Source organism: Malaclemys terrapin, chromosome 2, assembly GCF_027887155.1.
Source record: "Malaclemys terrapin pileata isolate rMalTer1 chromosome 2, rMalTer1.hap1, whole genome shotgun sequence".
NCBI lineage: Eukaryota > Metazoa > Chordata > Testudines > Emydidae > Malaclemys > Malaclemys terrapin.
In genome coordinates, this window is record NC_071506.1 from 202170803 (window position 1) to 202189005 (window position 18203).

Genomic DNA, 18203 nt, shown 5'->3' on the forward strand with positions numbered 1-18203 from the left:
ATTTACAGGGACTTAAATTTGTATGGTTCCTTTTACAATAATTGGTCTCAATGAAATGAAATGTCATCGCACAAAATGTCATGAGACAGAACTGTGGTTAGAGCTGAGATAAGAAATATACTGTACTTCTACAGTGTAATTAGACACCCACAGTTGGCCCATGCCAGCTGACTTGGGCTTGAGGGGCTCAGGCTAAGGGGCTGTTTAATTGCAGTGTAGATGTTTGGGCGTGGACTGCAGCCCAGGCTCCAGGGCCCTCCCACCTCACAGGGTCCTAAAGTCCAGGCTTCAGCCTGAGTCTGAACATCTACACTACAATTGAACAGCCCCTTAGCCCAAGCCCATGAGCTTGAGTCAGTTGGCACAGGCCAGCCATGGGTTTTTAATTGCAATGTAGACGTACCCCTAGAGTATGCTCTTCAGGTAGTGACCAAATATTTTGTTTCCAAGTTACCTCATGCAGATAACAAGGGAATCTCCCAGCCATAGACAAGCTGTAATCAGAGTCGCTGTTAGCAGGAAAAAAGATTTATAATCTAGTCGTAAGCATCAACTATCTGGTGTGTCCTCGTGAGTGTCAGGCTGGGGTGTCAGCAGGTGTATAATGTCCTCTGCACCCACACATATAAAATAGACTTGTGTCAAAGAAGGCAAAGACTTCATCGTTTGTTTATACTGGGGCACCTCAACTTCATCCAACGTAGGATCCAGAAACACAATGGTCACAAAATGGAGCTGCTGGCATCCACTTCCATTTGTAATATGAAAGTATGGCCAAGAGTAGCAATGGGTCACATCATGCAGTGCTGCATGTTGGCTACTAGGATCATCACATCTCTAAGCCATGCTGCTGTCTTAACGATAACGCTAGCCACAAGCTACGCTGTAGCTTCCTGTGTGGGGCGCTTTTGCCATCCTTGCTATATGCAACATTTTACTTTCTTGAAAAAGCAGCTCCATTAATTGACTTACTTTATGGTTCCTGCAGTCCTTAAGGTGAAACTCCCATTGACTTGTCTCTTCATCACACTTACCAAGCAAGCAGTAACCGCAGTCATCTATATAATTGCAATATTTAGATGGCCTACAAAGACAGGTCTAGAGGTAGAAAAATAAAGTGCTTCCTAAAAAGGTCAGTTAGAAGAGAGTCACGCTTGACAGCAGCATTAGCCTCAGGAAAATACTTTTTGAAAATGGTTTCCCCCCCCAACTCGGTCCAGTGGTGCATTTGAAGTCTAGGTTCTCCCCACAGTCTTCTGTTGTATTGGTCGATGCAGCAGTGTCGCTACTGAGCAATCATGGGGCCGTCAAAAACACATAGTGAGAATTGTTTCAGCGGTAGTGGTGTTTTCACAAGTAGTCTGGGTTCGAAGTGCCTTGACAACGTACTTTTGAAAGTTTTGCCCACCTTCCTGTCTGCTAGGCAACAAACTTTACCCAGCTGCCTGAAAGTGACCAACTGGAGATTAAACACATTAATTTTCCAAAATTTACAGTCAGTTAAAAATAATAAAGTAACAAATGTGAACTATGCTTGATGCCTTGCAAGGACAAATTAGAATTTGAAGTGGGCTTCCAAGCTCTTTTCTTGGCAATTTAAAGATAAAATTCTAACCTCATCTCAGAGGAGCAAGTCCTCCCAAAGGATAAACAGACCCAATATTTGCTTTTCAATATTCACTTTAAAGTATGCTTAGATCCCTACTACCAAAGAGAAATATCAATTTCACACAGAGGTGCTGAACATTCCTCTGTTTCTTTACAGACTTATGGCTGGATATCACTGGGCACTCTTACAACCAACAGGAGAGGTAGCTACAGGGCTGGAATCAATTACTGTTCTTTCAGGGCTATATTACAAAAGGTGCAGCTGATTGCCTATGGACTACTGCAGTATAACTAGTGCTACATTTAACTGTGTTACATTATCAGTGGTAGGGGTTAGTACTTATCGATAGCCAATTTTAACAAAAAAATCAAAGCCTGTTACAATATTAATTTTAAGCTAACAGGTATTTGTAAGTTAAGGTTTTATACCAAGTTCTGCTGCTGCCTTTTACGAATGCTTAATGTCTGTTTCCCACTAACTCTTCACAGAAGAGACTAGATGAAACTAAAGTAAACATTAGGCTGGGATTTTTAAGAGTGCCTCAAGGAAAAAAGTGCCAAACTCCCATCAGAGTCAGTCTGAGTGAGCACCTAATTCTCTCAGGTGCTTTTGAAAATACACCTAAAGGGATAAGGGAATTACTCTGTCCTCTTGCAATAATAATATATAGGATTCCCTTTGAGCAGAAGAATATGGCTCAATCCTCTAAGCCCTTACTCACACAAGTAGATCCATTGGGCCTATCATGCCCCCTATACCCACACAGAGCAGAACCATCACATGTAGATCTCCGCCATTCTGTATAGAAACGGGGTTATCAATGTCTGTGGCAATATTCCTCCCACTCCCCCTAAAACAGGGTCTGTGCCAGGGGATAGTGTGGAAACTGGGAAGAAGGCCATGTCTACACTTACAGGCTTACAGCAGCACAGCTCCCATCGAAGTAATAAAACCAGCTCAATGAGCGGTGGTAGCTACATTGGGATGCTCTTCCAATGACATAGCGCTGTGCACGCAAGCACTTATGCTGGCAAAACTTATGTCACTCAGGGGGAGTGTTTTTTCCACACCCCTGAGCAACAAAAGTTTTGCTGATATAAATGCTAGTGTAAACATGGCTGAGGAGAGACTGGGAGTGAGCACAGAAGGAGGGCAACGCACATGATTTTTCCTCTGATCCCGAAAGATCTAGTGAAAAAGTTAATACAGTCACAAGCGGTATTATTCATTGCACTGAGTCTCACAGGAGTCTTAGGAACTATCACAGCCAGGAAGTGGCTCTGGAAAGGAGCCAGATGAGACTTCTGGCTGGGCCCAAACCTCACGTGATGGCACAGAGCCTCTCTGTGGATGGCCTGGTCTCATTCGGATTCTCGTGGACCTGCCAGGTTTCAGTGCTGTTCCTGTAAACTTTCCCCACAAAGATCTTCTCCACTAGAATCCACTCCTGCAGGTTCCATCCTCCTCAAAAGGGAACAATCTTGGCCATTGGCTTTAGGGGATGATCGTGTCAATAAAGACTACTCAGGCACGTAAACAGTTTGCCACATGGGGCCTTCAATTAGGAAGCTTAAATTCAGCAGAGATACTCAGTACTTTATCCTAATTCTGAGGCACGAACCCTAGTGCACATGAGTCCAGTGATGGATTTTCCCATGTGCACACTTTTGGTTACAAAGTACTTCAGTTTCAGAAAAAGCAGTCAAAGGTACTACAGATAGTGCTTATAGCTTAGGAGTTTCTCATCAGTGATAGATCCTTTAGATCAATTACTTAAACAGAAAAAAACCCCTAAACAACTGAACAGATACTATATGTAGCAAAAATCCCCCACCCTACTAAAAAAACAAGCCCACGTCATTTCAACTCAAGGCTTCATATCAAAGACGTGGCAACGGAGGCCACATTCAGCTTTGGTGTAAATGGCCACACTTCCATTAACTTCAGTGCAATTGAGTTATACCTGCTTACACTGCATCTGAGTTTGGCTTGTCAGTGTGCGCTGTTTTATCATTGGAGGGATAAATAGGATTACTAATGCATGAATTTTGTATTGCACTTTATTAAAACTTTGTGATTTTTTTCTCTCTCCTCTTCCAGCCCCCTTCAGTTTTCATCTTGTTTTTTTAAAACTTTTCCACCGGAAAAATAAAATAAAGTGTGTTTTTTCCAGATTGGAGAAAGTTACGATAACTCTGCAAGGAGAGCATATTGCAGTAATCTCTCTCTCGGGTGACAAAGGTGAATATCAGAGTGGTAAAATCTACATAAGATTAGGATTGTTGCAGTCACAGGACCATCCGTGAATGGATATGTCACAGATGATCAGCATCTAGACAGACAGAGATCATTTGCCTTGTCCACTTCCCATTTTTGCAAGTTCTGAATTCACTATCTATTACATGGGCTGCTGATCCCAGAATACCCATTAAATCCTCACACTGGCTTTATGAAGGCTAGGGTGAACTGACATTTATCCAGAAGGTATTATTGCTTTAATTTATATTCAATGATTTAATGAAAGTTAGTTATTTATGGATTTATAGCAGTTGTAATATAGATATCACCATAAGGTGGGTGGATGTCATGGGTCAGAGTTAAGATGAGTAGTGAAAGTCAACTGCTGTGTTTTCAATTAAAGAAAATAACTAACTGTTATAAGGTTGTTTTAAATGAATGGCTATTTACTGACTGGGAACACTGAAAATACATTTCTAAACAGATTTATTTTCATGTCAGATATTTTAAAAACCAAGTTGGGTTAATTTGTTGATTTGCCACTTATATTTGCCTTAGACAGGATGTATTAACTACATGCAGTCTGCGTGGAATGTGTGGAAAATAAGATTTTTTTGCCATCTGAGTCACTACAGGAAATGAACCGTAAATGAGTAAAATGTTTAGAAGAGGGCCACAGATGGAGCAGGGTTTTTTAAATACACAATGTTTTCTTCTAAGTGTGAAGTACTGACACAATGTTTTCTGCTAAGCGCAAAGTACTATAGTGATGAGTGATGACACACCATAGACTGGGAGAAAAGAGAGAACACGTAGTTTTGATCACCCTATCTTTTTTAAGATTCTTTTTTCTGACGTGGCATTACATTTACAGTTCCTGTCTTTGCTGGTGTGTAGATATTAAATGCTGACAGACTTTTTCCTTCACCTCATATTGAACTGAGTTATCACATTCTGCCTAAAACAAGTGAAATCTTAGAAAAGAAAACAAAAAACGGGAAGAAGCATCTGAAGTTGGGTGTAGAACAGGTCCTTGGTAATAGTGACTATAATATAATTAAATTTAACATCCCTGTGGCAGGGAAAACACCACAGCAGCCCAACACTCTAGCATTTAATTTCAGAAATGGGAACTAAACAAAAAGGAGGAGGTTAGTTAAACAGAAATTAAAAGGTACAGTGACTAGAGTGAAATCCCTGCAAGCTGCATGGACACTTTTTAAAGACACCATAATAGAATCTCAACTTAAATATATACCCCAAATTAAAAAAAACATAGTAAGAGAATCAAAAAAGTGCCACGGTGGCTAACAAAGTCAAAGAAGCAGTGAGAGGCAAAAAGGCATCCTTTAAAAAGTGGAAGTTAAATCCTAGTGAGGAAAATAGAAAGTAGCATAAACTCTGGCAAATGAAATGTAAAAACATAATTAGGAAGGCCAAAAAAGAATTTGAAGAACAGCTAGCCAAAGCCTCAAAAAGTAAAACCAATTTTTTTTTAAAGTACATCAGAAGCAGGAAGCCCGCTAAATAACCAGCGGGGTCACTGGACGAACCAGATGCTAAAGGAGCACTCAAGGACAATAAGGCCATTGCGGAGAAACGAAATTAATTCTTTGCATCGGTCTTCCTGGCTGAGGATATGAGAGAGATTCCCAAACCTGAGCCATTCTTTTTAGGTGACAAATCTGAGGAAGACAGGATACTGGGCTAGATGGACCTTTGGTCTGACCCAATATGGCCGTTCTTATGTTCTTAACGTGGCCTGAAGTTCATCTTTTACGGTGTTTGTCCCGTGTCCCGACAGATCTCTGGTCGGGACGCAATTTGTCCCGATATTTTGCTCTGCCGGCAGCAATTGGCTTTTTTTTTTTTTTTCTTTTGCTCCCCCTGGTGTCCCGATATTTTGTTGCTCTCATCCGGTCACCCTATTAAACACTCACGACTGGCCACTGTCAGCTGACTTGGGCTCGGGCTACAGTGCTATAAAATGGCAGTGTAGACATCTGTGTGCAGGCTGGAGCCTGGGCTCTGGGAGCCCATGAAGGGGGAAAGTCCCAGAGTGCAGGCTTCAGCCTGAACCCAAACATCTACACTGCAACTTTATTGCTCTGAAGCCTAAGATCAGCAAGCCCAAGTCACCTGACATGGGTCAGCTGGGGGTGTTTTATTGCAGTGTAGACATACCCAAAGTACTACTGCAAGAAACTGCCCTAAGTTGGGAGCTCCCTTTATCCTGTAGTGCTCCCCTGAGTGTGGAAGGCTCTCCTTGGTTTGGTCTGACAGGCAAGAACTGCCTCTGTGCCAAATGCTCCTTTTGCCACTCTAGCACAAGGGAATTGCATCCAAACAACTGAGAGCAACACTTGGCCTCCCATCTTTAAGCCCAAGCTTAAAGCATATTATTGTTCCATGTCCTGTTCATTTCCACAGGAATTTTACCTTGTGAGTGCTTTCGAATGGGTTGTAATGCATTTTGGGATGCACTATATGAAAAGCACTAAAGTCGCTTTTCATTGTACCCTTCCTATTCTGTACATTGAAACCAGTTATATGTATTTGACCTTTATCTCCTGACTCTACATCTGTAAAAGGAACAAACTGAGACAATAAGGGAGCCCCCACTGAAAGGCAGAATTGGGCTCATTGTACTTGATGACAAAGAGGGATGTGATACGCACATTTTCTGTAGGATGACGATGTTTCATGTTCCATCACTTTAATTTTACCTTCAGTGAAAAGAGCAGCATAGAGAGCCTGCTGTCTGCGTTGTAAGTTTCTTGTTAGCTCTTAAGCTACAGTAAGATTTTGACACACTGGCAGGATAGAAGAGCATGCTGTGCAGAGCTCATCATTCAGCACCATACCCAACTGTGCTGTTCAGTTCATAGATCAGCGCTCCATTTAAAATGAGCCTGGAATCCTTCCGGATGACAAAAAAATCAAACCATCTGAAGCTAAGCGGAGATTTTCCTGGACTCTTTCTCTCAGTGACCTTTACAAGTTTTCAAAACATATTTCAGCCTTCCCTTCACTCCAATCAATAAAGAATTTTGAGCCATATACTCATTACCCTTAAATATCACAGCTGATGGAAAATATGAATGGAAAGAATGAAAGGTGTTATGTTATTACAATGAAAATTCAGAATCACAACTGACCAGGGCAGAAGTGGGTTGGCACAAGCTTTTTCATTTGGAAGCAGGAAATATGATGAGATTCCCCCCAAAAGTGCCTGTTTTGTTTCAACAGCCCTATGGCCCACAGTTACACAGCTTATCTGGAGTAACTGAGCTACAGCAAATATTAATATTCAGTTTTCACAGTCAGTCCATAATACAATGCTGTAAGATCAGACATGGCTATGGGAAGAAGAGATGGAGAGGACTGCTGTAATAGAAGCAGTTCCATACGTCACTTTACAGGGTGTCTAGACTGTAGAGTACCATGTGGTAAAATAAAACTCGAAACACCTTTTCCTTGCACCTTCAAGTGGAAGATGCACCAACAGCTGCATAGCAGAGGTCTGAGCAATTCACCTGACTCATCCAGGCAGCCAGAGAAAGTAGGTCACATTAGCTGCAACTCAGCAGGGATAAAAGGTTTCTTTCTGTAGCAAAAGGGCTAAAGTGAGGGGAGGGAAGCCCTTCAAGGGGAAGCCCTGGGGAGATCCAGCTCAGGATGCAGGTAGGGCCAAACTGATGTTTTGTAATACGCCCTGCTTCAGGCCTCGCCTGTTTAAACTGTGTCATGGAGGAACCTGAAAAAAGGCCAAGGGTGTATAAGAACTGGACTTCCAGGAGCTGTGCTTGCTGCAGGGAGTTGGCCCCACCTACCTACAAAAGAGCAATAATATTTTGGAATTGTATTGGTTTGCAGTCTTACTAATCTACACCATTCACAGCATTAGTGAGAGACAGTTAAAAATGTGAAGAGTGGGAAGCAAAGTTGTTCTGAGCTTATATTCTCAGCTGTATACATTTTTGAAACTAATACTTGAGAACAAATCCACATTGGCCTATTTGGTTTAAATAACCTGTTGTCCTCAATCAGACCCACGCCAGCCATACTTCTTTTGCTCTAGGCCTCTATTATTCCATGGTGTTAATACTCTCTCATGGCCTCTGATCTCAAACAGGAAACTATTCTCCTCCTCTCAAGATTTTTTAAGGCTATAAACCTTATATATAATAGTACTTGATGACTTGTCCCCAGATAGGGCTGAGTCCTCTGTGCCCAAGATCAGCGAGCAGCACTGTCTTCAACTCCCACATTATATTTAAACTTTATTTAAAATACATTTTAATTTCAAAGGCTTCCTTTTTAGCATAGGTGTAACCCCAGAACCTCTTCTGCAAGGAGGTGTAGAAGGCTTACAGGGACCTCCTAATTCTAGTATGTGTATTCTAGTTCACCAAAAAAATGTCATGTGAGGTCTCAGATGAAAGCCGGTGTCCCACTTCTCACCAATATCATCACAAAATAGATGTATGGATGTTGTAGGGTGACCAGACAGCAAGTGTGAAAAATTGGGACGGGAGTGGGGGGTAATAGGAGCCAATATAATAAAAAGACCCAAAAATCGGGACTGTCCCTATAAAATCAGGACATCTGGTCACCCTAGGATGTTGTGCAAGGAGTTATGCAAATACACTGAAAATCTGTTGAGTCTGTATCAAGGCACTGGTCACCAGCGAAGATGAAAAACAGGGTCTGTCAGTCCAAAGATGTTTAGCCATCTGTTTACACATAAATTGGTTACTGTCTCATTCAAATTGGGTCTCCTATCACCAGGCTGAACTGAATGCAAATGAAGAATTGTAAGAATTTCAGAAAGAAACTAACAGTAAGAAAAAGACAGCTGCTGGAGAGAACCATATCTTGAGATGCACATCAAAGGTTTGTTTCAGTATATTTGGGGGAGCAGGAAGACAAAGGAGATGCCTGGGCATCCCTCACCAAGGAAGTAAATGGACAGCAAATTTCTTTTCTGAAAATGAGGTCACAACCAGGCTTGGTTGAAAATGCTGGAGTAGACTTTGGGTGAGATAAGCTTCTTTGGAGAGAAGATTAATCTGTTATTTCACTGCAGTCTCTAGAAAGCATGTCATGATTTTATTTTGTATGTAGCCATTTGTTTCCAATATTCTTATTCTCCATCATTGGAATCTCTGTTCTTTGATAATAAACTTATTCTTATTTTCACCATAAATACATCTCGGTGCTGTGGTGTTAAGCAAAATGAATGGCCTGAGTTGAATCTTACAAACTGGTGTGCGCTGTTCCTTTGGAAACAGCAGGCCTAGGTAATTCAGTGTTCATTGGAGAAAGGGCTAGACACTGCAGGTAATACTCTGAGGACTTGGGAGGTTGTGTGTACCTATCGCTACCTGTACAAAGAGAGCAAGACCTACAGAGGCCTGGAAGGCAGTGCTTGTGCTGCCAGAGGCTGGTGGTTTCAAGAAGCTGACCCACAGCAAGCACAGACAAGACTCCTTCATGCTAAGGGCAGGTAGTGGTGAGGTGCCCCACAACCCTGAGTACCCTTAGAGAGCGTCACAATAGGAATATCACTAAATACAGCTGAATTCCAGGGCAATGTCTTCTGTTGGCCCACCATCCATTTAAAAATTCTGCAGGAGGGCCCCGGGCCCTAGAAACATTGGAAAAGCTAAGACAGAACACCACCAACGCCACAAACTGAAAAAACGAGCATACTAGCATCTTCAGAGAAGGGAGCCAGAGAACCTCACAACAGACAAGGGGCCACATCCTCATCAGCTCCCCAGAACTCCATGGAGTTACACTAGTTTGCACTGATCCAATGTACAGCTCAGAAAACAAACATTTTCTCACATCACACCTGGTATTTTGAAATCTGCCACCATACTGAAGAATATGCGCTGCTGCAGGTTTCTGTCTAATACTTGAGCCAAGGAAGCGTGTCACTTTTTCTACATGAAAGTATTCACTGCCCCACTCTAATTTTTCCTGAGGAATAACATGGGCCCGGTTCTCCTCTCAACTTACTCACTTTTACAGTGATATAACTCCATTGATTTCAATGGAATTGCTCCTGCTTTACATCATTGTATGTGGGAGGATAATCATCCCAGATTAAGTGAATCATTTGCAACACTGAGTGTGCCGGCCAACATTCTCGAGTAACAGCCTCCCTATTGGCCTATTGATAGCTGGCATGGACCCCCACCCCTCATGACATGTAGAGGATGCAGCCTCTGTGCCGCCATCCTGCCTGCACCCCTCTCTCTACCTCTTCTGGAGCACTATTGCAAAGCTGGTGTGGCAAGCCTCCACACTTGGGCGAATTTACACATAATCTCTGTAGGGTGAATCAGAATAGTAATTAACACTTTGGAATGCAGTGAAACAGTGTGGGACTTTCGTTCTATTTGATTCATTATAATGAATGACATTTTACCATATTTTCTAGCAATACAGCCAACAGGAACCAATGTTCATCAAAACCCAACAGGGCAAAATTTGGCTCCATAGCTTCTGAGTTGTGATACTTACGTGTCATCATGGGGAGATATCTATTATTTGGGTCAAGCTGCAACCTATGTTAACTACACAGCTTGAAGTGTGAGATCAAGGAGCCCATGAACATGTTAATGGGCTGGTTGGTGTGGATTGTCAGTCCAAGTTCCTTTGGACTAGTACTGTCAAGAACATCTCTATGGCCACATATGGTCTGGGAAGGCCACTCTGCATATTCTCTCACACACAAACAAAATAATTCTTACCAACAATCATGTGGTTGCAGATATCACAGAAGGTGGGTTTTTTGAAGATGTACTCCTGGAAAACATGAACCTGGTTGCTTTCTGACTGCTGTTGGAGTTTGATGGGTGTGGAGGTCTGGCTCTCTGAGCTGGGGAGCTGGCTGGTGCTGGTGCTCACCTCAGACAGCAAATCAACTTGTAATTTCACGTCACTGTTAGTCCTCTGGAAAAAGTTGTCTGCGCTTTTACTCCGTAAGCTTTTGGTCTTGAAAGAGAGTGATCTTTTCAGTTTCTGGAGCTGCAATTCAATAACAGAAGAGTTGGTCACTTTTTTTTAAAACACACAACAGTCAGGCTCATGTTGTGAGATGTATTGTTGACTTTGTGCATACATGTAAATTCCCACTGATATTAACAGTATGTTGGGAATGGGTTATCCCAGAGATGGGACTGCAATATAATGACTCCACTCCAGTGAGGTACATAATCCACTCCAAAATCCAACTAGAAACTTGAGAGTTAAGACAAAAGCTTGCAAGGAGAAAACTCATTACTCCTGTAGGCTCTAACAAACAACTCTATTGCTGCCTTCTTAATAGGTGCAACAACAAAGTCATTACAAAGTATTATGCACATACATCCTGGGGAGAATATATGCTCCTTTGTGTTCAAGCCTGACAGAAATTAAAGTACCACACACCTATGTACAGTCCTTGAGTAGCAGGTAAAGCTATTTCAAGAACAGCTGTTAAAGGATGCTGGAAGAGGAATGAATTCAGTGAGGTAGTTTATGTATTTTTTTTAAACGTCTTCATTTACAATTCAGTGCAAACAGATACAATATTTACTGGGTTTTGTCCTAGAAATCATAGTTTTAAAAAGAAAAATTAGTGAAGATGAAGAGTTACAGCACTATACATTTTATCAGAATGACTGTGTAATTTTCCTGTAATTCAGGGTGGCTCTGGTACTGCGTCGATGCTCCCCGCAAAGAATTAGCAGTGCTATGAAGGGCAGTGGGTGAGGTCTGGTACCTATCGTGGTGTGAGTTACAGAAGTTGGCAGATTTGACAGGCTCTGATGTCTAAAGAGGGCAAAACAGTCAGGGGAAAGAAAAGCATGCTGGGAAAACCTAAGCTGCATCTCCTTTCATGTTCATTTATCTCTGACATACAGCATGTCCGTTTTGCCTATCACACAGTATTATTTCAACTACAGCAATGCTGGGCATTATTTTCTTGGCCAATGTGGTGTAGCATGAAATTTTCCATGCCACATAGAGTCTGTCTGTGCTAACTAGGAGCATTTGTTTAGACTAGAAACTATTTACACTGGAAACAATGGCGATTGGAAGTGATAATTCAAATTAATGGAAGGGAATGAGCTTACATACTTTCCTGAAAGTGCGTGGTACAGGTCTGTAATCCTGGCATGAGACCTGATGTAGTGGCCTTGCGGTTCTGTTATAACCACTTTCCACCTCTGCTCCTCCCTATTTTTTTTTTTTATTATGAAGCCTATAGCAGATATAGTGGCCAGGGGCTTCATAAAATGGTGTGTCCCCCTGTTATGAACGGCAGGCAGCCTCTACTCTACACCAGGCAGCCATATGAACTGGCACAAGGGATCCTCGTGCCCTTTTCCTATATTTTCTCCACAGTAAATTCCATTGGTCCGATGAACGTGCAAGGAGATTACGCTGCCTTAGCTCAGCTCTCCAGGTTAACAACAGTCCAGGTTGCTGTGTTATAAAATTCTCAGCACTCCTCTTTTGCACCCTTCAATTTAGTTAACTTTTTCTCACTAGTGACTTCTACATGGAGGCTTTGTGCATGGCAAGCCCGGGTGCAGGGCTGCCGAGAGCTGGTTCGGGCCCCGTGAAAATTTTTTTTGGGGTCCCCCAGCAAGGGCGGACCGGCTAAACAGGGCCGACGAGGGGGAGGGGGGCGAAGCCGGGCCCCAGGCCCCCTTCCGGACTGCCAGGCCCTGGTAATTTGTACCGGCTCCCCCCCCGCTCTCGTCGGCCCTGCTTGGGTGTGAACATACAGCACACTAGCCTGCCGCTCACTCTGCAACTGCACACTAAAAGTTCTGGAGAGTGCTTTGATGTCAGAATCTCCATATAGATAAGTCCTTCTTGGGAGAGATCCTGACAATCCCTAAAGTGAGTTGTCAGATACATTTTCTTTCTTGGCATCAGGGGCGGCTCTAGCTTTTTTGCCGCCCCAAGCACAGCAGGCAGGCGGCTTTCGGTGGCACACCTGAGGGAGGTCCCCGGTCCCGCGGATTCGGCGGCATGCCTGCGGGAGGTTAGTCAGTCCCGCGGCTTCGGCGACCCGTTGCCGAATTGCCACCGAATCCGCTGGACCGGCGGACCTCCCGGAGGCATGCCGCCGAAGGCTGCCTGACTGCCACCCTCGCAGGGACCGGCAGGCCACCCCCCCCGCAGCTTGCCGCCCCAGGCACGCACTTGGAGCGCTGGTCCCTGGAGCTGCCACTGCTTGGTATGCAGAAAGAGCCCTGAGGAGATGTTCAAAGCAAATGCTAAAGTGTTTGCTAAAGACTCACTTACTTCCATTACTCTCCAGGAGAATCATTACCAAACAGAGATTCATAGATTCTAGGACTGGAAGGGATCTCGAGAGGTCATCGAGTCCAGTCCCCTGCCCAGTTAACTACCAAGCACAAGGACAAAGTAGCTGCCGATTTCCACAGCTACATCAACTGAAGCTTAATACTTAGAATTTCTCAGCCTGAGAAACACTATACAACAGCACCATTAAAATGGGTCATATGCCCCCTCTTGGGTCTTAAACCGTTGGCCCCCACTAATAGAGTCTCAGCTGAGGTTACTTCATATCCCCAGTGACAGACATGAGATCAGCAATTAAAAAAAATAATCTCCTGGTTGCTATTGAAGTGCTTCTCAAATAAACAAGACCTCATTAGTGCAACCAAACACAGAGAATTATAGCAGCATAAGGTGACTGTAATGGCATTCATTATTGATTTGCTACCCATTTCTGCAGTGCCACATGAAGTTAATTAAATCTCAAACATTACTATTCTTCCGCCATGGGCAGAAGAATAAGCTGTACAATAAAGTGTTTTAGCACAAAAAAACAAAACAAAACAACCCCCTCACAAAAAACTCTGACTAGTTCGACAGATTCATTGAATATTATTTGCTCAGTCTCAGATACAGTATTGTTTTAGGGTTACCATATTTAACAAATAAAAAAAGAGGACCCTCCACGGGGCCCTGGCCCCGCCCATTTCCCACCCCAGCCCCGCCCTAACTCCGCCCTTCCCTGCCCCAACCCCGCCCTAACTCCGTCCCCACCTCCCTCCCACTCCCAGCCACATGAAAAGGGCTGCCCGAGCGTTGCCGGCTTCACAGTTTGCCGGGCAGCCCCCAGACCCTGCGCCCCTGGCCGGCGCTTCCCCAGCACAGCTGGAGCCCGGGAGGGGAAGCGCCCAGCCAGGGGTGCAGGGTCTGGAGGCTGCCCGGCAAACCGTGAAGCCAGTAGCGCTTGGGCTTCGGGCAGCCCCTATGCCTCCGGACCCTGCGCCCCCGGCCGGGCACTTGCCCTCCCGGGCTCCGGCGGCGCAGGGTCCGGAGGCATGGGGGGGCTGCCCAAAACCCGTAGTGCTCGGCTCTTAAACAGAGCCGAAGAGTCAGGGGAGGAGCAGAGCCGCCGCGGCCGGAGGCTTTGCTCCTCCCCTGACTCTTCGGCTCTGTTTAAGAGCCGAGCTGCCCGAGCGCTACCGGCTTCGGGCAGCCCCCATGCCTCCGGACCCTGCGCCGCCGGAGCCCGGGAGGGGAAATGCCCGGCCGGCGGCTGGGGTCCGGAGGCAAGGGGGCTGCCTGAAGCCCATAGCGCTCGGGCAGCTCGGCTCTTAAACAGAGCCGAAGAGTCAGGGGAGGAGCAGAGCCGCCGCGGGAGGGGAAGTGCCCGGCCGGCATTTTCCCGGACATGTTCGGCTTTTTGGCAATTCCCCCCGGACGGGGGTTTGATTGCCGAAAAGCCGGACATGTCCGGGAAAAACCGGACGTATGGTAACCCTAATTGTTTACCAGAGAAGAGCTCCACTGAAACCAAGACAGAGAGGCCCAAAGTTTTCAAAAAAGCCGCAACCTGAATGCCACTTGTGTGTGTGCAAATGTATGCATGCAAATGCTCTTGAATGTGCAATTTGTGCACACTGTTACCAAAATGACAGAATTTGCACATTCAGATCCCATTTGAAATTGCACTTGATGAAACAGATGAGTTGTGCACATCTAAATCCTGTAACTTTAGATGCAAGTAAAAGTGCAAAAGTTGTAGCCTGAGTGGTTATATATGCATAGTAATGAACACATTTGGAAGCCCTAGATCTGATTCTCTATGGTTTTGCACCTTGTGTAGTTAATTACACACGTGTGCAACTTAAGTGCAAAACCTAATATGGCAGTGTTTTTTTTTTTTTACTCACTATGCACAGATATAAATGACAGCACAAGGTGCATATGTAACACTGACAGACCCCAGTCGTTGGCAGGCGGAATCGAGCCTGGGCCCTCTGTTGCTTAGTGCATGAGCCTCTACTGCATGAGCTAAAAGCCATGTGGCTCTTAATGAAGCTTTAGACAAGACTCATTAATCTCTAAGTGCTCTTGGTGCCACTACATGGGACAGAGCACCAAACCTAGGAGGTGTGTGGGTTACACATAGGCAATGGAGAATCAGGCCCCATGTTTTGAAAGTTTGACTGAAACGATTTATCTGTAACTACATTGTGAGGAGAAATTGGCCCAGTAGAGAACCCTAAGTATGTTATTGGATGTGAATGCATATCTTTGCTTTTGGTTTATCTTAATCTACTAGAGCAGGGGTTTCAAACACGCAGCCCGCAGGGTTATTTCCTGCGGCCCGCCAAGCTCCACCCACCAAGCTCCCCACGCCCCCCCCGGAGTGATTTCCTGCAGCCGCCAAGCTCCCCTCCCCCGCTGCCCCCCCCTCCTCCCCAACACGCCACGTCCTCGCTCCTCTGCCTACCTCCAGGTGCTTCCTGCCGCCAAACAGCTGTTTGGAGGTGCTTAGCGCTTTCCAGGAAAGAAGGGGAGGAATGGGGAGCCGCATGCTCAGGGGAGGAGGCAGAGAAGAGGCAGGGATTTGGGGAAGGGGTTGAAATAGGGGCAGAGAGGGGGCAGAGTTTTGGTGGGGACTTTGGGGAAGGGGTTGGAATAGGGGCTTGGAAGGGGTGGGAAGATGCGAGGCAGGGGCGAGGCCTCATGGAAGGGGTAGACTGGGGGGTCTTTTGTACCTTTATATGAAAAGGTGTCAGTGATGCAGCCCTCAGGCCAATGTACTAGTCCTCATGCGGCCCTCGTGGTGATTTGAGTTTGAGATCCCTGTACTAGAGGGAGGATGATGCAAGCAACCAGCTAATTGGGGAGAGTTGAAGACTTTTGTGAAAATGTAAATGGCAAAAGATGTAAAATATAATCACATATATGATTACACTGCAGTCAAAAGAACACTGATTCTTTAAACAAAGATTTCTGTTTTCCGTATCTTTGCAATTGTTTAAGCTAATTCATTTTGTCGAACACTGAACGAGATCTTAAAAGACATGTCATGAAACATTTACATACACGGCTTGCCTGATTTTTATCTCTTTTATATGAATTTAATGCTGCTGTGAGGCTTCTGACATACTGAAGCTAATATGTTTAGCTGGTGTAAGTGAGATCAGAATCAAGCTCTGTACATTTTATCTCATCAGAGCAAAAACGTACAGTTTCAAGATTTTTAATCTCTCTCTAGAGACAAGCCCACAACAAAACCCCAGATCTGAATGCCTAAGAATTTTGTCTTAGAAATGCAAGTGGCCAACTGTTTGTTACTTCTCTGGTTTAAGATATACATGGAAAGTAATTTGAGCTACAAAGTTTAGACCTAGATCTTGATCCTAGCTCAGTGTTGCTTCTGTTGAAGATGGCAGCAACCCAAACTTCTAGTAGTACTAACCCCAACAATTTGAAAATTATGAGTCAAGGCCTGAAACCCCTCACCCCCCATTAGATAACTTAAAGACATCTCATGATTTTTAAGCCAATAAATGTGGGATACTTTTTTGGTTTTAGGCTTTAGGTTTACTTTTTTTTCCTGCAAACATAAGAGCTAGAAACTTCCACTTATAAATAATATAAAAAGTAAGCTGAGATACTCATGAGTTCAGAAACTGGGGTTTTAAGACACCTCCCTCCCCAACCAAATATTGCAAGACTTACAATAAAATCACACATATGAACCCTAGAAGGCTTGAGTTCACTGTCTGATTTGAAACCTAGGATGTTTCTGTGCTTTTGAAATTAGGCACAAAAGTTTGCCAATCCCTAGTTAAAAGCATTATATCATCCAAACAAACTCTGACTGCACACACTGTACCCTGAGGGCAGGACACAGATAACTGCAATAGCAACTTCTAAGAGCTAATTAACCTTTTCCTGGGTATCTTATACCACAATCTCTTCCTCCCCTACTGTCTCACTGAGTTTTTCCACCTCAAAGATTCTGGTAGCTCCACAGAAATAATATTCTCACATTGTTTCTTCTGTTCCTTATTCCCTATAGATTTACTGTGAGTGTCCTGATACCTCTCTGGATTTACTGGCGATCTATTAGAAATAGTGGCATCATCGTACGCATGTGGGTCTGCTTGGAGATGCATACTCTGCTCTAACTCTGGAGCCCTAAAGTTGGCTCCTCTCAAATAATAGAGAAATAAGTGGTAGCAAAACTCCCTCGGGTGAAATTGTGCCCTGGTCGGAAAAGGTGCAATTTCCACTGGTTTCAATGTAAGTTGTGCCCGGTTGTACCAGGGCTGAATTTTGTCTTAGAAATGCAAGCGTCCAACTGTTTGTTACTTCTCTGGTTTAAAATACACATGGAAAGTGAGAAGAGCCCAGAGATTTTGGTTCCTTTTTAATTCTGGTTTCATGCAACTAAGAAACAATTTTGTCTATCCAGGCTCTTATCTCCTGTCTCGCTTGTTGTAACCACCACCTCCTCCTCCACCTCTCTAGCACCACCCACATCACCCTGTTCAGTCCACTTCAAAAATATCCCATGCTCACTTAACTGATGGTGTAACCCCACTCTGAATCCCTTGGCTGGCTTCTCTGCCCCCACCACATCAGTTTTAAGCTTCTTGGGCTCACCGTCAAGGTCCTGCTTTACATTTCATTCACACTCGCCTTCCCCATGGAGTTTACTTTATTCCCAGTCAGATTGCTCCTTTTCTCCTGCTCTCTACCAGCAATGGCAGCAGATTGCACTCCTCTCTCTGGGGCCAGAGGGAGGGTTCTCCCTGGGGGAGGACTGTAATGATTCCTGGGGGGTGCCCAGGGGTTGTGAGGCACATGGCTACCACCTACCCTTAGTGTGAGGAACCCTTGTCTGTGTCTGCTGCAGGTCAGTTACTAGCCACAAACCTCTGGCAACACAAGCCCTGCCTTGAAGGCCCTGCTCTCTCTTTACAGGTTACACCAACCTCTGAATCCTACAAGTGTCACCCTGGAGTGCCCAGCTCCTGTTCCACCGGCCACTCACAGAATTCCCAGA

The 18203-nt window shown here is 44.5% G+C and overlaps 1 protein-coding gene across 1 annotated transcript in view; it reads right to left on the bottom strand.

Annotated features, from left to right (window-relative positions):
- The window catches only part of STAC (SH3 and cysteine rich domain), a 109046-nt gene that overhangs the window by 71088 nt on the left and 19755 nt on the right, over positions 1–18203 (bottom strand). The window contains exon 2 of the mRNA XM_054018638.1: positions 10612–10888. Coding sequence (XP_053874613.1) covers positions 10612–10888 — 277 coding nt within the window. The remainder of the gene's footprint in view (positions 1–10611; positions 10889–18203) is intronic.